The sequence below is a fragment of the Colius striatus genome, chromosome 3 (genome assembly GCF_028858725.1).
Source record: "Colius striatus isolate bColStr4 chromosome 3, bColStr4.1.hap1, whole genome shotgun sequence".
In the NCBI taxonomy this organism is placed as follows: Eukaryota; Metazoa; Chordata; class Aves; order Coliiformes; family Coliidae; genus Colius; species Colius striatus.
Window position 1 is genome coordinate 90,804,671 of NC_084761.1, and position 23,010 is coordinate 90,827,680.

The window sequence follows — 23,010 nt, forward strand, 5'->3', positions numbered from 1 at the left end:
AGAAACCACAAGGAAAAAAACACCATTCTGAATTTAGTCTTCAGCAGAGGAGAGAATCTAATTCAAGAACTATTAGTAGGTGAGCTGTTCCATAGTAGCAACCACAATATAATTAAGCTGAACAACCATAAGAAGAGAGCAAGACAAAAAAAGCAATTGGATAAACAATTCTAAGAAAATGACCTCTGCAAAAATGAGGAAAAAGGCCAGAAACCCCCAAATGAGCAGTTCAAAAGCAAGAAGCCTAGAAACACTCAGAAGGCTTAAAAAAAAATCTGCACTGAGAAGCTCAGGTAAAATGTCTTGATACAAAGAGAAAACTGTGACCCACCCCCCTCGCCCCACGTAACTCAATAAGGAAGTTAAGGAGGTTGTTTGGAGGCAAGTAAGGAAGCCCAGAAATATGTGGCAGGCAAAATGTAAACAGGAAACAAAGACAGCTAAACTCAAGGGGTGGCTGATAAAGGATGCTCAAACTGATAGTGAAAAGTTTACATGATGCTTGACTCAGAACCAGCCCTGACAATGCAGAAGAGGTCCTGCAATCACTGCTGAGAGTTTTCGGGTGGCCCTGTGGGCAGCAGTGGCCAAAAAGCCACCAAAACAGGGAGCATCATAAGGATGGGCACTGGAAAAAAGGACTTTATAGAAAACCTTGGTGCATCCACATCTCGAGGTCAATGCAGAGTCTTGTCTCTTGCACCGCAAGCAAGGCACAGCAATGTTTTGAAAAGCATGAAGTGAAATAATGGAGGGAACTGAGTGCTTGTTTTACAGAGGCCAAGTTTTGAAACTCTCCAAACGGTGGAGCACAGAGCTGAAGGGAGATTTACTGGTCGTTTCCAAATTGCTGTTAAGGCCACGGATAAGTTGGTATTCACCAAATCCTGCAACGCTAGGATTTGGGGTGATTGTTTGATGAGGAGGTGGGTTAAAAACCAATAAAGTGCTTTTTTGAAGCAGCAAGTGGTGGAGTTCTGAAATTTGTTCTTTGTGGTGAAGCTCTGTGGGTATCGGCACGTCCAGGTTTCAGTGGGTATGGGCAGGTTCAAAAAGGGGTTCACAAATTAATAACGCCCATGAAAACCTACACAAAGGACTGGGCAAGGATGGCTCACTAACACATAACTGTGAACAGAACGGTGGTGGTGGCCACCACTAACCCTCTCAGCCCTGGGGAGGCTGGTGAACGCGTGGGTCTGAGGCACGGGTATTGGTCAAAGCTGAGCAACGTCAAATCGAAGTCTGGTCTCCCATCCTCTACCTCCACCATGCTGGGCGCAACGGGCCGCGTAAGAACCGCGGGCTGCGGCAACGGGCAAACGAGCGGACCAGCGGGACTCATGCGACGCCCCTGAGGCAAGGGACTGTCCCGTTGAGGCGAGGGGCGGTGCCGCTGAGGCGAGGGGCGGTGCCGCTGAGGCGAGGGGCGGCCCCGCCGAAGCAAAGGCTGGACCCGCCGCCGCTCGCTGTGGAGGGCTCCGCCTCACCGCCGCTCTCCCGCCCACGTGACGTCACGGGGCAGCGGGCCGGCGAGGCGGGCTGAGCGCGCATGCGCGGAGCCACCCGCGGCGGGCCGGCGGGGCCGGCGCAGGGGGCGTGGCGAGGCGCGCGCAGGCGCAGTGGGCGCGGAGTCCGCGCGAGACTGGTGCGTGGCGGGCGTTTCGAGGCGGTTGGCGCTGTAACGGCCGGCGGCCCCGCCCCCCCCGCGCCGCTTCCTCAGCCCGGGGCGGGGACGCTGCCTCAGTTCTTCCCGCCATTTTCTGGGTCTCACCCCGTTCCCCTCCTTCCTTTCTGAGCCATCGCTGAGGTGAGTATCGAGCGGTGTGGGGTCGGCGCTCAGTCGCCGCAGCCTCCCCTCGCCCCTCAGACTTCTCTTTCTGTTCTTGTCCCTCTCCGGGACGGTTCTCAGCCGAGATCCTCTTGGAGCTGTGGGCAGCGGCTGCCCCATTGCTGAGACCCGGCCGGCAGGCGTTTGGGCTCATGGGCGCTGTGAGAAAGCCCCCGAGGATCCCCCTCGTGCGGGTTGTGGCGGTCAGGCGTCCCCGGGTGCACGAAACGGATGGTGGGTAACTTCAGGGGTCCCAAGGTATTGTTTGTGGTGTTTGGTGGCGGCTTGAGCGACAGCGTCAGCGTGCTGAAACCTAATGATCTGCATACTGTCGTTTAAAACTGTGCCCGCTCCTTTTCGTTTTTGTTTTTTATTTTGACAATAGCCCTTTCCTAGCGTGGAAAGCAGAGGGCAGTTGAAAGGCTGTCCTGTGACATTAAACTTGCGTAACAAATCATCTTTCTTATGTAATCTGTAACTCTAAGCTAAACTGAATGCACCCAGAATTTTAAAAGGATGCATTTACTTGTTCAGCACTTGTGCCCTCCAGGCCGGCTGGCAAAGTCGGATTTTAGCTCGAAGCAAAGTAAGTTTAGTTCCAAACTAAAAAAACCCCAAACCCTGGGTGTTAACAAAGTATTACAGACAAAGCCTTCTGATTTTCTCGACAATTTGTCCTATTTTTGCTGTCGGTTGCACTTACTTTAGGATCCCAAAGCTGATGCTTTGTTTGTGAAGAAACACCAAACTCCTCTTTCTTGTAACTTTTAAGATGTGACTGTTTTCACAGGAGTGTTTACACTGAGTTTTAAAAATGTTCTTCATAATTGGTAAAAAAATGCATTATTGTGTTGATATTTTTATGTTAAAGCATTTCTTGTTGCATTTTCAGAGGAAACTTTAAAATGAAGATTTAGAAGACAAGATCCTTGTTGGTGCTAAAGTTAAAAAAACCTTTACAAGCAAGATCTTGAAGTGCAGTGTAACATGACTGTAGTTTTGTTTGTTTTTTTTTTTTAAACAAGCTGAAAGCCCCTCTCCTTTTGGAAGAGTTGAAATGATTGTGGGTGGCTTTTTTAACTGAATTTGAGGAAAAGTACATTAGTATATCACTTTTTGCAGGCCAAGGAATTACCATTTATACCTGTTGCTTTTAAATTAATGGTAATATTCTATTTTAATGATAGAAATTTATGAGAATTAGGAAAAATGTAAGTGCTTGCAAAGATCGGGGATTTAATTGATGTTAAAATATGTGTCCTGATTTGATGAACAAAATTTACTCAGATAGCCCTGAAATAAGAAATGATTCCTAGTCTTAATCCAGAATAGCATTCAGTCTTCTGATGCTGACACCTAATTTTTCCTGTGCAGTCTCTTTTTGTTAAAATATTGAATATTCATTTTAAATGACCAGAACAGTCCAACTGGACTAATGCCCCAGTTTTTAAAAATATATTTGGATCTTTTCTGCTTAGAAAAAAAAAATCATGAGCTGTGGAAATGATTTTGTGGAAACACTTAAGAAAATTGGATATCCAAAAGCTCATGAGCTTAATGGAGAAGATTTTGACTGGATGTTTGATTCTTCGGAAGTGAAAGGATTTCTAGAGTGGTTTTGTGGAAATATAAATGAGCAGCATGTGGTATCTGAAAAAGAACTGCAAGATTTTGATAACCTTGTTGAGTCTGGTAAGCCCTTTTTGGAAGGGAATGCACTGGATGAAGTCCTCAAAACCTTTAAGCCCATGGATTTAAAGAAGAGTAGCCAAGAGGTGGAAGAAGAAGAGGAAGAACTGAAGAAATTAGAGGACGAGCTTAAAACTCTTCAGAGGTTAAAAAACCTTCAAATTCATCGGTATAATAAACTTCAACTGATGGTTTCTGCTAACAGCCATGTGTTACAAACATTAAAAAGCAAAGAAGAAGAAGCACATAAAGATTTGAAACAAGGACTGGCAGTGTTTAGTGCAGCAAACAAGAACCTTCGTAATGAACTGCGGTCTCTTACTACTGCAGTCGAGCAATTGGCTTCTTTCTTTACTGCTTCAGATTCAGAACAAGGGTCAAGTCTACAACCACTATTTTTTTCCCAGCTTTCTTTGGACAAGTATTTGTCTCTGGAAGAGGAAAGCACTGCAGCATTTACCTCATACCTAAAAGCCCATTGTTGTGAAGGTATGTCTGAATGGGTTGAAAATTCAGACAACAGTAGCTTTCCGCTTGCAGATAAAAGCAAACAGGCCGCTTGTGATGAGATTAATGAAGTTTGTGAAGAGATGACCAGGCTCCGGACAGTGTATATTTGTGCTCAGCATCAGCTAATTCAGATGCAATCTAAAGAGGAGGGCATGAATTCAGCTATAAAATGTGGTGAGAGCATGCTGCAGTCCTTAAAGAGCAAGGTAAGCTGCCAAGGGGGTAGAAGGTAGTGGCATTTTAAACAGGCAGCTATCAACTGGGTTTAGTAAAAGAAATTGTTGAGTTACTGTTATTTCGACTATTTTTACATAGTGTTGAACTTTACAAAGCTTTAGTCTTGCTCACAAAATGCCTCTTGTGAAACAGCTTCAGTTTCTGTAGTTACAAATTGTTCAGTGTGGCAGAGCACCTCTAATTCTGCTTTCCAGAATTACTACCTTAAAAACTCTAAAACTTAGAAGTACTTTTTCAGTTTAGTTTAACTTAGAAATTTCAAATTATAACTGACCCTTAGTTTGTACAACACACGAAATCTTAACTTTGATGGAAATTTTGTGGTATTGAGGAGCTAATATGATAAATACGTTCCTGTTTATACTCTGTAGCATAAACTTAAAATGTTTGTGTTCACTGACTTTTGAAACTCGGGTATTTGTACCAAGTAGATGAATCTGATAGTTAAGACCCCAGAAATCACTCAAAAAGTGAATGATGAGCAGATGTGACTTCTGGAATTTAAGAGCGTGACGAAATTGTAACAGAAGGAAAAAAATTGCTTATGTCAGTCATGGACTAACTTAAGGCATCATGTCAGTTTGGATGTTTTCATTTATAGATGACTAGCATATAGAATTTGATTGGTTAAAGTGATTTGAAAAAGATTGATTCTGATAGCAGTGTTGGTACTTGTCTGTCTGAATATATAAAAAATATATTTCCATGTGAGATTTCAGTTAGACCCGTTTGAAATCTGAGTGCTGAGATACTTCTTAACACAATAAACTGTTTCCCAGCCCTGCCATAGAGTGAAATGTATTGAAATACATTTATCTGATACCTGCTTTGTAAATCTGTGTTTTCCTTATGTTGTAAAGTACTGTAAAACTTCTTTATGTGACTTTATTTTAGTTTTGTGGAGAGACAAGATGCAATGATTTTAATGTAGCATAAGTAATTCAGTGACATGAACGGCACGCAGTTGGAATTGACATGTATTTTGTTTTATGCAGGATATTGGATACCAAGAAAACCTCGATGCCAAAATATCTACTTTAAATGATCAAATTTCAAGAATGAAACAAGAAATAACTCGGATCAACAACGAAGAGCTGCTTCCCCTTCTGAGAGAGAATGCACGACTTTTGGTCGCACCTGTGGCTGAAGGATACCTGGATCATCAGATTGCTCAGCAGGAGTATAATGCTTCAAGACAAGATGAAATCTGCAGGCATTTGGTAAGACAGAAGGCATCATTTGAACTTATTGAGCTAGCCTGTGAAATGGAGTTGAAGAAACATACGGACATCCGCAGTCTGCTTGAGAATTTGGTAGAATCTCTGAAGCGGAGCACTACTGAATTGCAACGGAGACTACAGGTGATAACTGAGCAAGCCCAAGACGTAAAACCAAGAAACACTATTAGTTCAAAGGATGTTTTCTCTTGCAGGTAAGTGTTAGAGTCACTATTGAACTTCGACTGAGTTTGAAATAATATTGTTGATAAAGGCTTAGCCAAGCTAAGCCTTTGCTAGTGCTAAGTTCTTAGTTATTTGCTATAGCTAATTAGTATTCTGAATTCTCCCAAACTGAAGCCTTCAAGATACAGGATTTGCTTCTTGCTTATCCTTTGAAATTGTTTTCACATTTGCCTGAAGAAAAAACATTCAATTATCAGTCTTGTTAATGTTGCTGAAGCATTCCTTAAGCAATATCCAGAATACAATGAATATTTAAAGCCAAACTTGTACATGGTACCTTGATCCCGGAGTTCTTTAAAGTTGTTCTGGCAGTATGGATGTAGAGAGCTGTTACTGACAGTGTTTTCCCAGATCATAGCATGGCCTTGTCAGCTCAGCCTGCCAAAACCCCCGTGTGGTCAGTTTGGGGAACGACTCCTTCGATGTAGGACATGCTTGTCGCTCGTTTTTACTGCTTGATTTGCTATCTGGGTTCAGTGTCTTGTCACTCGTGTGGGAGTCTGATTTTTTTATTTTCAGCATCTAAGTAATTAAGTCGCCTTGTAACTCAGATAAGAGTAGGAATGTATGCTCTGCTGCTGTCACTTCAAGACTCTAAACCTTTTGATAAGGTATATTGCATAATTCTGTATGAGTTCATGTCCGACCTTTCCTCTTCCTTTAAAATGGTTCTCTTGAGTGTTTTTTAAGTAATATCTGAGCATGGCCTTGCACAGTGAAGAACTGCAAGAATTAGGCAGCATTATTTTTGCTCCCATTGTGTGTTTGTATTGGCAACTTGTAACATTTTTGTTCAGGTTTATTATGAGGTCTCCCACTGTTGTCTGGCTACTTTTTAACTTTTTTTTTAAAGGGAAATTGACAGAGTAATAAGCTGTAAAAAGGTCTGTAAGCAGAAAATGCTTGAAAGGAACTCAGCAACTTTTGAAATACAGCTACTGATCTTATTAAAGCTAATCTGATTTTATGTTGAATCCTGGACATTTTAAAGTGCAGAGACAAAAGTAGCAGCTGAGCAGTTGTCTGTAGCCAGATTATTCCAGATGCAGTGTAAGGGTGCAGTTTAGTATAGCAATTGTTGTCTTTTGCATGACTTGTAACTAATTGGAGAATTTCTTAGTGGTCTTTGCATAGACTGAAAATGGGAAATACTCCAATAAATTTGAAAATATTCTAAAGATTTATCCTATTTCTCAGTGGTTGTTGAAATCTGGTGGTTTTTCAGCACTTAAAATTGTACTTTATATTGCAGTCCTTTCCCTTGTTGGGAAATAGTTGGCAAAAGCACATTGTCAACTTCTGTTTGCATTCATTGTGTACTTCCTAACCATTATTGTGATATTTCATTGCTGTTAATACAGAGATATTTGAGTCCTATTAATTATGTGGTAGCTGTATGTAGATAGAATCATGAAATCAGTGGGAGATACAGCAGTGCAGCAGAGTGCCCTGAGTACAACAGTACTGTCCTTTACTACTGTGACTCCTCAACATATGAATGTCTTCTCTTGACTAATAATGACAGGGGTGCTTAGGAAACATAACAGTGCTTGTGTGTCTAACTTCATTTGTTATAGGCTATATCAACTTCTACAAGGAGAAAATAAAAAGCCCCAATTGTTTAAAACATACGAAAGCTTGGAGCAGATGGCTCGCCAGTTAAAACAGGACTGTGCTACGGTACAAGATCAACTAGCAGCATCTTCTCGAGAACAGTCTCTCTTTTTGTCCAAGCTGAAAAGTGATGTAGATACCCTTCATGATGCTCTGTATCGTGGAGGAAATCAGCTACAACTCCGGAGTCCGGTAAGCTCTCATCTAGTTATTCAAATGACTACATTAATATGTGTTTTTCTTTTACTGAGGGAAAATACTTTATAAAGACTGTACTCACATACAGTGTCCCATATGTCAGCAACAAAATTATAAGCATGATGGGTGCAATATTTACATTGTTCTTAGCAAATGTTGGGGTGTGTTCAATTTGACAGATAATAACTTTTTGTTTCTAAGCAAATTATTCCATCTAATTTAATTTATTTCAAAGACAGCTACAGTCCTGTGTTATGAGTAAGTTTATGGTGTGGTGAATATGTCATCTAGGTATGACGTCACTGGAAAACTCATTTAAATTTCACTTTATCTCAGATGGACTTTTATTCACAGTTACCTGTAACACCTGAATAAGTACCATTTGACCCCTTAAAAAGTCTATCCATGAACAACTTGTTTGGACAAAATAAGAATAGCAGAATTTTGGAAGATAGTTATAGTAAAATGGTCCTGCTACAGAGCTTTTGGGTTTTGAGTTCAGAGTTGCTTTTAAATGAGAAGTTGATAAATGCAACTTATTGTTTTTGAGTAATTGTAGATACCTTGAAAGTGGATTGAGGAATGTCTTCTGTTACATAATACTTACTTGGTTAAATACATAAAAATATACTTAATGCTTCCATCTGTCAAATGAATTTGCAACATATAGAAGAGTTTTTATTAAAAAATTAAACTTTCTAATTGGAACAGTAAGTATTGAGGGTTTACAGGTTATTAAGTCAATCAAATATCTTTCTATTGATCCAAGTTAACTCTTAAAATATAATGACATCTTTTTCTATTGCTACTGTTTCTCAAGAAAAGTAGCTCTTTTTAATAAGAAAATGCAAGTAAATGACTAGCCAACTTACACAGAACTATCCTAAGAATGACAGTTGGGAAAACTTTAGCTAACAATTTGTGATTTAATTTAAAAATTGAATTGGCTTTTTTATTGTGATGGTTTGGGTTTTTTTGTTAAGATTTGACTAGCTATGAAGACTTGTAATTCATTGAAAATGTCATTCAAACGTTTGTCTAGTTGAAGGCTTGTTTCTTGTGGTCTAGACTGATCTGGTTTAGTAAAAAAGTAAATGCAATGACATTTCCATAACCTGATGCAAGTATTGTTACAAGAAGCTCAGAAGTTACATAAATTGAATGGAATACCTTATCACTTGTATTTTTTGTGATTACTTTTTAATTACAAATGAAAGTGGCTTCAAAAAGCAAAGCACTGTTCTATTTCAAGTTCAGCTAATGCATTAACACTATAAAAGTAATGTTTTTTTTTTTTATCTCTTTTTTGTTAGGAACTCACTGAGCAGTTTCATCAACTGAAAGCTGATTTAGAAAAACTCAGTCACCTCCTTAAAGACCTGGTTGCTGATGTGAAGTCAAAGACAACACTTTTGGAGTCTAGTAAGCTGCATCAGATGGAAAGAGACTTGTATGTTCATTTTTTCAAAGACAAAGACCACTTGAAAAAGATGGTGGAGAAGCTTGAGCAGCAGTCTGAGGCTAAAGCCAGTGGTCTGGAAGATGAGAATTTCACTGCCAGTGGAGTTCTTAATGTTTGAACTTCAGTGTGTTCTTAAGAAAGGAAAACATGTTAATGTAAACTAGCTACAAGTTTATGGAATGATAAGTATTAGCTTATCGAGGCTAATATTTATCTATCATTGCAATGGTTATCTCCTACAGTTACCAAGTTTGGATTGTATGCTGCTTGTTTTGGCTTTTGACGTCTGCCTGCCAAGTTCAAATCTCATTTTTGTCAAAATTTTTTCATGGGAAATAATAACATTGGTTATTCGAATCGAGTACATTCAGGCTGCTCTTCTGCTAGTCTGAACGCTGATTTCCTCAGCACACGGCATAGCATAAAAAGGAACTTTTCATATCCTTGAGATGTTTTCTTGCCTGCTAAGAGTCTGTGATACGTGAACTGAAAAATAAATGCAGAGAAGGCATTCCAGATTTTGAAACATGAATGTAATGTTCTCATTCTGAAGAAAGAGCTCTCCAAGGCAGATAGCTCTGTGATTGTTTCCGCTACAGTTCCTCTAAGAAGATCTGTTTTTGTTAAGAAATGTGTTGGAATATGTACCAGAATCTGTTTCAAGTACCAAGACCATCTGTTTTGAGACCATTCCCATATCTCTTAATTTAACTTCTGGCCTGTGTTCTCCATTGAAACCAGTCCGTACTCAGACTAGGACCTTCAGAGAAAAAGAGTTTTAAGTTTACCTTTTGGACTTCTGAGTTTGCTTTATAATTTAAAGAGACAGACATTTCAATTTGGAGTCCTGAGGCTTTCATACTTCTACTTTCATTTGCATTGTTAAGACTGTTGATCAAATTTTTATATAACTTCCTAATATACCAATGGAATTAAATATAAATAGGCTTTTGTAGGCCAGGCTTTTATATTTTAATAGTATCAGCTATGCTTGCTTTCAAGCCTTGTACATATTGCTGAAAGTTATTAAATTAGCTTTGACTTAAGTAACAGTAGTCTTAAAACTTATTCTGATGGCAGACTTAACTTTTATGTGAATATAACTTATTCTTAAAGATTGAATTTTTTTTAACTTGCTGTTTGAATGTCTTTATGTCTGGATTTCATGCCGTTTAGTTCTATAAGTTTTGTTTATTATTAAATGTCAAACATTATAAATTTAGTTCAGTGTTGTCAATATTTATGGTGAATCTGTGTGTTGGTTTCAGACAAGTTCTCATGTGTAGTGTCTTGTTTACATTTAGTTGCTAGGTTCTCATTTTGATACGCCCCTGAGGCTCTCAGACTGCTGCTTCCCACCCTTAGAAGTCAGACAGCATTTTTATCCTGTGTAGTAAAGCGTTGCTTCTAAACAAGCTAGGAAGGATTGTTCACGAGGAAAGTTTTTGTATTTCTGACTCCGGGAAAGTCAAGGAAAAGAAAGTGGTTCTGCCTGCCTCTCTTTTTCATCTGTTTACTGTAAAATCTGAGGTAGCTAGACCTAGCCAACACTAATGGAGCCTAATGGGTGTTCCTCTTGGAATATGGATACAAATGTTTGTACTTTTAAGTTCCCAAACTTGCAATCTGCCTATGGTCTTGAGCTAATGTAAGCTTTGGAAATATTGTTTGCTTGATGGTTAAACTTGACGGTCTACTCATGCACTGTGTTTAGTGGGAGAAGACCAGAACAACAGGACTCCAGTTATTTACTTGTATAAGCAAAATTTCCTTAACATCAGTTTTTGGTAAAGGAGTAAACTTAGACAACTTGAATCCTTTTAGTATTTTGAAAATGTTGGATATTTATTTTGTGTTAGTGGTCGGTTTTATGTATTGTTGTGGTCTAACTGTAAAAATAGGAAGTTATTAGTAGAGACACTGTTGTCTCCGAGTCTCCTGTATGTGTTTTATCTAGGCACTCTCCAAATATTTTGTATGTATTACAGAATATGGATGGCTACAGGACAAGTGGAAAAGCAACTGCTTTTCAAAAGGGGATAAAATTTAGAACAGCAATATCTGCAGTCAAAGCTTGGAGAGATTAGATGTTGCTGACCTGTTTCTTAAATTGACAAATAAAATATAGTAACTATTTTCAAGTTACTGATAGTACTTGAGTGCATCAATTATACAAAGTTTATGAAGTAGAGGTCTTTTATCATAGATATTTTCTCATCTCATATTTGTATATCATGATAGTAATACTACTTCCATTCATCTTGTATTGGCTCTCTTTTGGCAGTTACTTGAAAGGTTTCTTTACTTGAGAAATTTGGACCACAAATACTAGTCAGTATATTCATATGCCACGTAGAGTCTAGTTTAAAGACACTGAGAAGGGAAGAAGTATTTTGGACATAAATGACAATTCTTGTTTTGTCAGATTTTTTTTTTTATTAGAAATTCCCTTTCCTTAATAGGGCTGCTTAATTTTTGTCAGTGCATTAAACCACTATTTTGAAGAAGTTAGTTTTTGTAAATGACTACAGTTTGCTTATTATTTATAACTAATAGGCATGTCAGGGAGGACGTGTCACCTTCTATTGAGAATGAACGTCTGAATATGTTCTGTATTTTGTCTTTATCACAGAATGTAAGTGCAGATTGTTCTGTAGCCTTGATATAATTTATAATTTGCATGTGTTTGTGTTTAGGATTAAATTTAAAAATGGAACAGTATGCTTCGTACATAGAGAGTTCTAAAGTACCTTTATCTGATATTGCTCAGAGGATTATGACAGCTTTGCAGTCTATTCCTGTGGAAGTTCAGACTAACAGAAAAAATAACCAGAGTGAGTAAACCTTTGCCTATTTAGGTGTTTCTGTTTACAGTTTAAAAATTGAAACCTAAACAAACAAGACTATCAAAACTCTACTCTTTAAAAGGAAAAAAAAAAGAGTTATGTTTCTAGATTTAGAAAAGGAATTGAGCTGTAACTGTGATATTTGGGACTTTTCTGATTAAATAGTGTTATGTGAGTGCAAGGAAGTAAGATATCACAAGGACTCTCGATTTCATTTCTTCCTGTTCCTGCTATATGTGGTATAGAAGTAAATTAACAGTTTGAAACTCTCATCTACTAGTCCTGTAAATTAAATGTATGCATTGACTCTGGACTAGATATTTAAAGGTCACTAGAAGTACTGGGGACTTGTCAGAAGGCCTATGAACTGTGAATTCTACTCTGAATGCTGTGGAGGTTTTGCACGACAGAATCTGTTCTTGATTCTGTGCATTCCAGTCTACTAGTCTCGTAGCTCTGGAAAGAAATAGAATTTTGCTCAATTGCATGTGTCTTATTTCCCCAAGAACTATATCCTGGAACATTATCTGGTCAATGGGATTTAAATCTAGCATTTGTTCTTTTGTACATGGTGTTTGTTACAGCTTCAGTTTTATATAAATAACAATTCAGGCTCTTCTTTCAGTAGCAAAGTATGAGGTCAGTGGAGCCTGATGGCAGAGCAGTGAAAAGGGTAGTAGTTCGTGGCTGTGTAAATGAGTGATACACATTTGAGGAAATACAGGGTTCACTTAAAAATGATGTATTTGGACCAAGACCCAGATTATTTTAAAGAAAATCTGATCTCTTCTCCATCAGTTTAATTGCTATTTTACTTCTCTTGCTACCTTGTCATTTTTCCTTCCTTAGTCTTCCTGTGTAATGTTTTTTGTCTTAGACTGGGGAATTCTCTGTACTGTATGATATCTATATTGTGTTGTGTTGTCAGCACTTGATCCAGTCACCCTCTGTCAAGCTGTAAAATTACCGACTCTCTTCTGTTTTTTATAAAACACTATGAAGGTGTCTGGTATCTTTAGCCAAATGAGCTTTCTGTCATCCTTGTAGTGCTGCCAAATCCTTATTCAATGGGGAGGGAAAGACCTATATAAACATTCAGTGGTGGCAGGTCATATCACTAGCTTTTCTTGCTCTTGTTTTCCATGTAGTAATTACAATCGTTTCTATTGCACAGACTTAAGAACAAACTTACTTGAATTGCTTTTAGAAAAGCCTGTATGTACAGCTTTAACTGATCAGCATGGATCTGGAGAAAAGAAAAAGTTTGCTTCCCTTAAAAACCTAAAACCTGTCACACATTAGTCAATCTGTTTCCAACTGTACCAAACTCTATTTTATTGATAGATCTTTAAAGATTAAATTCTACTTATGGGAAATCTGTTTAGAAGGGGAAGATTGGGTTCAAATAGGACAAATATCCATAATGTTGAATTTACAGTTGAAGTTCTGTGGTTCTCTTGGCAGTAGAGCTTGTAATGAGTTAATCTAACCTTAAGGAATTGGAAGGCAAGGATGGATTTCTACTGCCACCTGGTGATACTTTTTCATAAACTAGAAATTTGCAGTTTCTGAAGAGCTCTTTAGATACCCATCACACTGAATACTGCATGCTGAAGGAGAGGAATGTAGTCTTGAATACTGTCTCAGGAGGGTGAATTTGTCAAGAAAAGGTATCTAGCTGTAAAACAAAAGCACTGGATGTGAACTCAATTACTGTCATTCTTAAGTTATAATTTCATTGTTGTAGCAAGAAAACCAAACCTAGACCATTTGAATCTAGAAAAACAGCTATGCCATGTTCACTATTGTAACAGCTTGAGTTAGAAGATAAAGAAGTGATTATACACATACACCATCATGAACCTGCATTTAATACTATAAAATACTAAGTTTTGTTTCTAGCTAGCCTTAGAATTTTTTTCAGTATTTTAAACGCAAGGTCCATGTTTGCCTAGACAAAACATTCTAAAACAGTTTCAATAAATAGAATTAAGTCATCTTATACTTTGACATTGGTCATGAGCACATTAGGTTGAGAAAGTATCTTCCTGCTGCTAATGCAAATTTCATAGCTGAAAACAGTAGTGAAGTGTTACACCCAGCATGGACCAACAGTTAGAAAGGGACAAAATACAGATTTGTTCACAAAGTGTCTTTTGACTGGGCAGTAAAAAAAATCTAGAGATAAGGCAATCCTAAAAAACTGCAAACTCGGGAGAGACCTGAACTTCAGTGGAGGGATCCTTTTCCCTGTTCGTCTTCCTGTACCTGCTGAGTTTGTAATTACTGCTGCCTTGTTGCCCCTTGTTCTTTCCAGTCTTTTCTTATTTTTCCTCTTCTTGGACAGTGTTGAGGGCAGAAGAGAGCATGTCTTAACTTTCATTTAGCACTGTGCAGACTCCTTAAGTTTGTTTACAGTGTCTGTGTGCTTTCAGAGCTGGAGACTGAATATCTCTGGTAGATGGGTGATGGGCCCAGGCTGGCAACTGTGCTGTGGCACAGGGCTCTGGCTCAGGCCCAGGACCGGTGGCCATCCTACTGGTCATTGCAGTACCTTTCTGTTGATTTAATAGGCCTGAATTCTTGCTCTCTGTTCTGGTCTGTCTTACAATATCTGTTCTATCCTGAGATTGAACAATGTAACAAACTAATCCTCTGCAGATGAAGCATGTTCAGTTCTCTGATATGATATATTGAAGATGCAAACGTAAGTAGTGGTTTACCACGGAAAATTACTGTGGAATTACATTGCCTAATTCCAAGAAAGCAGTTATACTGCATGAAGTGCATAGAGTTTGGGGTTTTTGTTGTTTTGTCTTGTTCTTGTCCATGCCCCTAGCTTTACTTTCATGAAGATGGGACGTGTGTGAAAGAAGGAAATACGTGTATTTATGATATTATAGTAGTGCCTCTTGTGAGTACCATGGAAAATGTTTGTCATCTTTGTAGCAAATTTTCATCACTTTTTTTCTTAATTGGGACAGAGCATACTTTTGCATGTGCATATTTAGAAACCTTTGGGGCCTTTCTAAGCATGAATGGTATTAATTAGAGGAAAATGGTTGTCCTGCAAAATTTTATTGCCATTATTTTAGATTTGATGAAAGTGTCAGTAATGTAACAATGTATGTAACCGAAGATGTATGAACTGCTCTCACACATTTGTGTTGTAAAATGTTTCCCATTCTTTTTTTTTTAAAGGTATAGAGAAGACAGAGGAAAATAAACTAGGTGATAAAGATGCACATCTGAAAAATGAAAAGGCAAGCATATTGTAAGATTGAAGACCACTAAAAGCAGTCTTTTTACAGAGGTTTGAAGTTGTTGTAGACTGTCTCTTTCCTAAAAACATCACAATATGTTGCATATACATAGTACAGATAACTTCTGTATTATTTTTTACTTGGCCTATCTTTGCCTGTGAGAGTCTTGGTCCCACTTCTGTTATCCTTTTTTATAGGAGTTAGTCTTTTGTGACTGATCAGAAATAAAGATTCCACATTTTAGATAGTTACCAGGGTTTAAAAATATTCCCAAACCTCTGACACTGAACAATCAGTAGCACTTATTCATAAAGTGGGCCGATTCATATGAAAAATCACTTTGTATTAGGAAGTCTAAGTTTTGGTTTAATCGTCTCTCTGAATTTGGTTTAAAATGCAATTGAGTTGCCAGTACAGGAGTAGGAATAGATAACTGGTAGTCCCAAGTCTGGCTGTGTTTGTAAGATCCATTGAGTGGATTGATGGGTTGCATATACTGCAAGTGTCCTCCTGTACCAGCTGCAGATTTCACAGCTGGCCTTACTCTTGACTCTGCGTGTTGCACACTTCATCATATCCCTTTAGGTTGCTCAAGGTGCAGAAAACTGGTTTCTTTTGTGGCATGGCAGTTTCCTACAAATTAAATTGTCTTATAAAGACATGCAGCTGTGGGTGCTCATGGGTAGCAGTGGAACTCCTTTTGTGATCATGTGTGAATTTTGACTCAGTGCATTGAGTGAAATTTTCCTATATCAACATAAAGTACAAAATCCTAGGATTTGTTTTCTCTACCTCGAGCCATCTCATTATTTCTAGAAGAAAATAATTTCTTCCTGGAAGTTGCTGCTGCTCTCTGTGGTTAATTGTGGTTCCAGCTGTATTATTCTGACTTGATAATTAAACTACTTTGTTCTTATTTTTTTTACCTTTTAAAAGAGAATTGCTTATTCCTGATTCTATAATTGCTTGAGTCTCCTAATTAAAATTCTGCCATGATAAACAATAAAACAATTTGCAGTTTGACTGGAGAATAGTTTTGTTTCTACAACTTTTAAACATTTAGTCCTTCTGTAATATTGTTTTTCCACTTCTGGTAACTTTTTATAGTGTCTGCTCTTTGATTAGCAGTGCTTAAGTCCAATTAATTTGCCTTTGTTCGGGATATGCATTTTTGTAGTAAAAGATTAATTAGTTCCCCTTTTCTGTCTGCTCAGAACCTGTTACTTTGGCTGTAAAGTTGATCTTGTGAAGTATGATCAGAAGCAATTTAAGCCTTTTTTGTATTTTGATTCCATGGTTCTGAGGTTTGGGAATAGGGGAACTGGGTTGAGGAATATTGCAAAAGCAGAAAATAATTATTTGCTTTGTCATTCTGGCTTAATCAATGCAGATTGAATAGAGGTGGATGATATCCTTTGATCAGTAAAACTTGTTGTCTTGGGAATGGATGGGATCCCTGCGTAGCAGTCACTTGTTCTTTTGAAATAAGAAGGCCTTAGTTTTTGGAATGATAATGACAGAAAAAATACTGACTGTACTGCAAAAGCAGAAATAGAAAATTATGGAGTGCGTGAACGTTAGACTTATGCATGGTGCTGAGACTAAAACTTAGTAGGCAACTGCTTTGTGGAATGGTTGGAAATCTTACAAGATAAATTGATTTTCATTTGATTCTATGTGAGATCAGGTTCAACATCTTCCTGCTGAAAGATGTTCTGATGAGGACTATGAACTTCCCAAGGCATTAAAAGATAAATAATGCAGGAAATCTTTGTTTCAAGCAATGAAATTACATAAAAATTAAGGACCTTTTAAAAGAAAATATATGGAGTTTCCTCTCCAAACCACAAACATTTGTAGGTAGCATAGGGATTATTATTAGACTTGAGTACTCAAATCTCTCCAGGAAAACGAGATATGGCTAGTTTGATAGTATGAAGGACACTACTAAAAAATGACATTATGCAAAAAGCTGAACTTACCAGAATTTTTGTTCATTTATAGTTGCCTCATTTGAGTAAGGTAAATGTAAATATGCAATAGTATTTTCCAAATAAACTTTGAGAAACAGCTTGCAAATTATCACTAATAATACATTGTTTTTTCAAATGTCTTGGGAGCTGACAGCTTGTCAGCTCCTGTAAGGCCTGTTGATGTATTGAGGGAAGGTACAACCCTGCCTATCTGTAAATAGTTAAACATGCATTTACCTTGGGGATCTTGGAAAGGTTGCCTGTTGTCATTCCCAAGTCCTTGTTTGTTGATAACAAGACAGAAAATCAGCTGAAGAGCTTGTGGAAGAAACTAGCAAAATAAACAGTATGGAAATACTGGGGCCAGTAACATACCAAGGAAATCAAGGATGAAGGAGTAGAATCATAACACTGCCATGCATATTCTTGCCTAATGCTATTTAATAGCATGCTGCTCTAAAGGGATCCATGGACCCTCTGGAGCAGGAAAGCTGTTCTGGTCATCATGGATTAAACAGAACAGAATATAGTACTATATTCTAGTAGAATTCTCCACTAGAATATAGTGGAGATCCATTTGACTCAATGTACTTCAATTTTCAAAGTTATTGTGGTTCCATGCCAAAAGTTCTTTAATAAACTAAACTGTCAGGGAAAAAACTCTGAATATTGAAGGTAAAGATGGAAACGAGTGGACTCTTCTCTTCAGACAAAGGTCACTAATGAAGTCTAGTCACTATGGAAGACAGGCTAGTGGACTAGACGCATCTTAGAGTTGTTAATTTGTTGATTTTAGTGTTGGACTAATATTAGATAAAAAAAGCTGTGGATGTAAACAATAGAAACAAAATAGTATTTGCTGATAAATACTTGAATTTTGTTTAATATAACGTGAATTTTGATTTATGTAATGTGATTCCCATAAACTAATTCCAATTTGGTAGTAACAATATTTTTTCACAGACTATCCCTTCCTTCAAAACTTACCTGAATGAACTTGTGTATGTTTATTTCTCCTAATCTGAATAATTGATTCACTAAAAAAATTCCAATTTTTCCAGGAGATTCGTGATTCCACAATTGCCTTATTAAAAACTTCTGTCAGCACTGAAAAAAGGACTGCTGATCAAATAGTCAGGACAGTACATACCAACAAAATGCTTTGCTGTCAAGATACCAAAATAGTGAGCTATCACCAGAATTTAGACATGCCAACACTGGGTTTTAGAGAACGAAAGCGTTCAGCAGAAGAAAAAAATCTGAAGGATGGTGAAAAGAATACAGCTCCTCCTCTGAAAAGAAAGCAAGATATTCCTACATGCTGTTCAGAGAAAACCAGAAAACTACCTATAAATACCTATACTTCTTCACATGAAAGAAGATACAAGTGTATTTCTGGACAAACAGAGTCTTCTGAAAATTGTCCTTGTGATATCAGCAGCTTGGGATGTGAAGAAAAAAGAGAATTACTTGCAGCTGTAGAACAGGCAGTGGCTTTTGTAACTACTATGATATTTCACGATGGTTCTTCACAGCTCAACTCGGAGCAGGTTAGTGAATGATGTGCAAAACACAAAACCATGTTCATCAGGAGCCTAGGATCTGGACTGTTTGTGTATTGTTTACCAAAGTATAAATATAGTACTTATGACTCTTTTATTTTGTTAAATAAAGCTTAAAAAAATGAAACAGCTTGGGCTAAACAGGCATTTGTATACTTAAAGTAAGACCATTTGAATTAGAATACTTTTTTCTTTTTTACAATATCTCACTGGATTTTTGTTTCAAGGCTGACAACACTTATGTGCCCCTCTACTGTAACAGAGATGTATGCACCAATTGTAGTGTACATAATAGGTTTCATACTGTATAATATTTGGGAGATTTTCTGTATAGGATTGCATAAAACCTGTTAGAAGAAACACTGGTGTAATTCTATTTAACAGGCCTTAACCTCATCAGTAAAAGGAGTTGTTGTGTTAGTGAAGAATCAGAGTGATCATGCGTGTCCTCCCAGTTCCTCTTCAACTGACTATACTTGGAATGCTGCTAATGAAAATGGCAAATTAATTTATTTAAAAATTGAATGCTCATCTCTTTGGGAACAACAGACTCCAAAGAAATTTGCTTGGTGAGAGTATGTAGGAAAAATACTGATTTGTTTTACATATGGTTTTAGCAACTGTGGTGTTGGTTACATGTCGCATGTTTAATCTCCTTATGCATCAAGCTCATTGATTTTTTTATTAGTTGTGTTAGTTTTCTATCAAGTCTGGGCTAATATAAATCAAATAAAAATAGGCCATTCTTTTGGGCTCAGGATATCACTAACTGCAGCCCTCCAGAACTTGATTAGGATTTTGGTAGGGAGTTCAGTAGGGCCTGTTTGTATTCACCCAGAAATCTCTTAAGAACAGTTTACAGCTATACAGGTTGCCAAAAACCATGATTCTTCCAGGTGTATCTTTCTTGTGTCTTTCCTTCCATTTTCTGAGCTGCATTGCTTATGTAGTAAATTTTTTATGCACATTACAGTAAACAGCTACTTTGAGCTCCTTTTTTGAGCACAATCAGCTTTTTAAATGGCTTTTGAGATCCCAAATGAATTTTTCATTATATTCAGTAATAGTGTTTAGATCAATTACAAGATAATATTTTAAACTAAATGCTTTATGTTTGATAGTTGGCCTAATTTTTTTTAAAGATTAATTATGTTTTAAACTTCCTGATAGTATCAAAGTCCATTTTTATTCCTTACTTATTAACTTTGAAATAATATCCCATAAATGGAGAAGTGACAGCTGAGTCTGATTCTGAGATATGTCACACGTTAAAACTTCATTAGAATATTATGTGACTTCTAGTAGTAAGTGCTTTATTGTAAACTACTGGATTTGGGTTATGTATCTTGAAAATAAATGTTTTGTCATTTATTAGTTGTTAGTTGCATGCCTGCCACTGTGCCTCTGTGACTTGAAACAAATAATTTTGCTTATCCGTGCTTCAGAATTGACAGCTAGTTTAACAACAACTTGTCAGTTTGAAAAGATGTTGTTCTGAGTTGAACATAAAAGGTTAACAAAGCTTGCAAGTATGAACAGTAAAAATGCAAGAGCAAACAAGTTGAATAAATGTATTAGAATTCAGATTAAACCTATAGGTAATTGTTTATTGTAAGAAAGGTGCAGTTGTTTAATAGTGGATCTAGAGGGCATACAATAATACCTTCTGATCTACACAATTTCTAGTATGTCTAAAAACTTGGCACTGTGGTTTCATGACACCAAAGATAAGTAAACTTGCAAACTTGTAAACTTAAAAGAAACAGTCTGTATTGCCCAAAACAGAGCTTATAAAGAAAGACAGAAACAACTTCTGAAATATAAATGTATCCATACTAACATACATAATTGGAAAAATGTATTCAAAATATCATGAATAGGAACGATAGACATTTCCCTAAGGAATGGGAAAATGTGACAAAGATGAAGTGTTCCGGATTTAAATAACTTATGAATTCTGGGCAATTAAGGCAATTTAGATTGTCTAGAAATTTTTAAGTCATGATTTTACAATACTACATCAATTCAGAAACCCCTGATTTAATTGAGTATATTGAAGTATTACAGGGATACCAGTTGCTGTTTTGGCTTAAGATTGTTTTAATTTTGAGTGTCAAAGAAGGATTTGTTTCCTTTATGAATGCATGGTAAGGCATATCTGCAGGGGTATTTCATTTATTGTAGAATGGAGCTTCAGGTATTATTGCTGATTTCATATTTGAATACAATATTCTTACAGGAATAAAAAAATGTCTTATGTTGACTGTTAAGTGTTAGATGCTAATTAAATGTGTAAAGTAAATAGATGCACTAATTGTAGTAGCACTATAGTGTGTTAATGAACTACTTCTGTGCAGGCAAGTGTTGTTGCAAATGCTGCGTTGCAAAGTTCCAATTATTTGCTTCAATGCAAAAGATTTCCTGAGGACTCTACTTCAAGTTTATAGTAATGAAATTAGCTGGAAACAAGGTAACAATCTAATCTATGATCTAATCCTGTAGTCACTGTGCTTTTGATGTTTATGTTAAAATCACTAGGCTTAGAGGTAACTAGGTTGGGGGTTAAGTAATATATTGGAAAACAGAGTTTTAGTACCATGGAGAAGAGCACCCTTCTTAGGAGAGGTTGTGACCTGAGGCCTGGCATGTCAAGATGATGTATTTCTTCTCAGAGTAAGAATCAAATCACTGAATAATTTAAGGATAGCTTCTAGTGGAAACAAAAGCTCTCAACACAGTTCAAAGTATAGCTGAAAAGGTCAAACTGCTTCATGGTTCATGTACCATAGAAAAACTTTCTCTGTTTAAGAGGAAAGGACAAAATAAATTCCAGAGGTGTTTGTAGTTGTCAGAATTAGGAATCACTTGAATGGCTCCCGGTTTTCTTCATAGGAACACTTTTTTATATGGATTTAAAAGCAACTGCAAACAGAAGATACAAGATGTAAATATTGTTGAGGCATTTGTTCTGTGTATCGGACTAGTGCTAAGTGAATTACAGAAATAAGTGTGACCTTTCAGCAGGGACTCCCTCAGTGGAGCCATCAGCTTGTGTTCAGCATCTGAAGGCTTTCATCAGTAAATCACAATAAAGTGATGACAATGTAGAATCTGGTTCTACACAACAGGCAGCTCTGGGAATGGGAAGTCATGATGGTACTGGTAATAGTGATGATTTTATAAGCTATACACACAGAAAATACTAGATGTAGGTTGGATGAGATGCCATATGATGCATGGTATTTGAATCTGAAGCTTCTAGTATCCAAAAGAATTCTTATCAAGGTTTTTTTTTAACTTTTATAAGTCAATACTTACTCGTTACTCCAACTATGGTGTAAAAACCAAACCAAAACACCAAACAACACAAACCCCTGTGCCTTTTTAAAGTAAAAAAAATCCCATAAATGTAAATCAAATACTGAAATTTCTGTCATGTTGACTGCAATCACTTGAAGGATGACACTCATTCTCAAACTAGTGTGCCCATCGCTGGGCACAGTGAAATACCTACAGATATATTAACCCTCAGTAGTAAAATATGACATGCTTTTCCACTGGCAATCACTAATCATAGAATCCTAGAATGGTAGGGGTTGGAAGGGACCTTTAGTAATCATCTAGTCCAAGCCCTCTGCAGAAGCAGGTCAACCTAGATCAGGTGGCATAGGAACACGTCCAGGCGGATCTTGAAGACCTCCAAGGAAGGAGACTCCACAACCCCTCTGGGCAGCCTGTGCCAGGGCTCCCTCACCTCAACAGTAAAATAGTTTTTTCTTATATTTAAGTGGAACTTTTTGTTGTCCAGCTTCATCCCATTACCCCCTGTCTAATGTTTCAGAGTAGGAGGAGGACAGGACTTGAATACAATTTCACAATCTTGAGGTATATATGCTTTTATCACCACAGACTTGTCTCATCATCCCAGCTTGACCCTGGTTTTTCTTCATTCCTTTCAGCTTTGTTCTATCTCAGTTCCATATGTGCCTTATTATAAGGCATCCTTATTCCAGGATTGGTCACTATGATTCATTACTGCTACAGTCATTGTTGGTGAAAATGTTAGTTGGGAAGGAAGGAATGGATGGATGAACGGTTAGGGGGGTTTAATGGTTTGGGGTTTTTGTTAATCCTTTTTCAGCTAGAGACTCTCATGCTCGTTGTCAATAGCTATAAGAAAAAGACCTTTGAGGTATCTCAAGCTATTTGGTAACAGAATGCTTTTCTTCCCTGTGTACCTTGTGAGATATAATTGTACTAGAAAAATCCATGCTTGTTTCCTGCAGTCTTCACATGAGGTTGTGAATGGCCACCATCTCACTAGACAGAGCCTTCCTATAGCCTCTTGGCATTTTCCAGCAG

At 37.4% G+C, this 23,010-nt stretch overlaps 2 protein-coding genes across 4 annotated transcripts in view; both read left to right on the forward strand.

Annotated features, from left to right (window-relative positions):
- The first annotated feature begins 1,681 nt into the window (after positions 1-1,681).
- On the forward strand, positions 1,682-10,135 carry HAUS3 (HAUS augmin like complex subunit 3). 3 transcript variants are annotated; one of them, XM_061992591.1, is made up of 6 exons: positions 1,683-1,810; positions 1,913-2,065; positions 2,724-4,236; positions 5,263-5,699; positions 7,308-7,536; positions 8,856-10,135. In XM_061992591.1, exons 3-6 carry the CDS (start codon positions 3,322-3,324, stop codon positions 9,120-9,122), a joined length of 1,848 nt encoding a protein of 615 aa, XP_061848575.1. In that variant the 5' UTR covers positions 1,683-1,810; positions 1,913-2,065; positions 2,724-3,321; the 3' UTR covers positions 9,123-10,135. The 3 variants fall into 3 exon arrangements, with proteins under 3 accessions (XP_061848576.1, XP_061848575.1, XP_061848574.1); XM_061992592.1 differs by lacking the exon at positions 1,913-2,065 and having other exon boundaries at positions 1,682-1,810; positions 3,310-4,236; XM_061992590.1 differs by lacking the exon at positions 1,913-2,065.
- Positions 10,136-10,158: 23 nt separating this feature from the next.
- POLN (DNA polymerase nu) overlaps positions 10,159-23,010 on the forward strand; it is a 96,401-nt gene continuing 83,549 nt past the window's right edge. Inside the window, exons 1-5 of the mRNA XM_061992588.1 lie at positions 10,159-11,838; positions 15,052-15,113; positions 18,148-18,636; positions 19,033-19,217; positions 21,006-21,118. Of these exons, the coding sequence (XP_061848572.1) occupies positions 11,685-11,838; positions 15,052-15,113; positions 18,148-18,636; positions 19,033-19,217; positions 21,006-21,118 (1,003 nt within the window). The 5' untranslated portion in view covers positions 10,159-11,684. The remainder of the gene's footprint in view (positions 11,839-15,051; positions 15,114-18,147; positions 18,637-19,032; positions 19,218-21,005; positions 21,119-23,010) is intronic.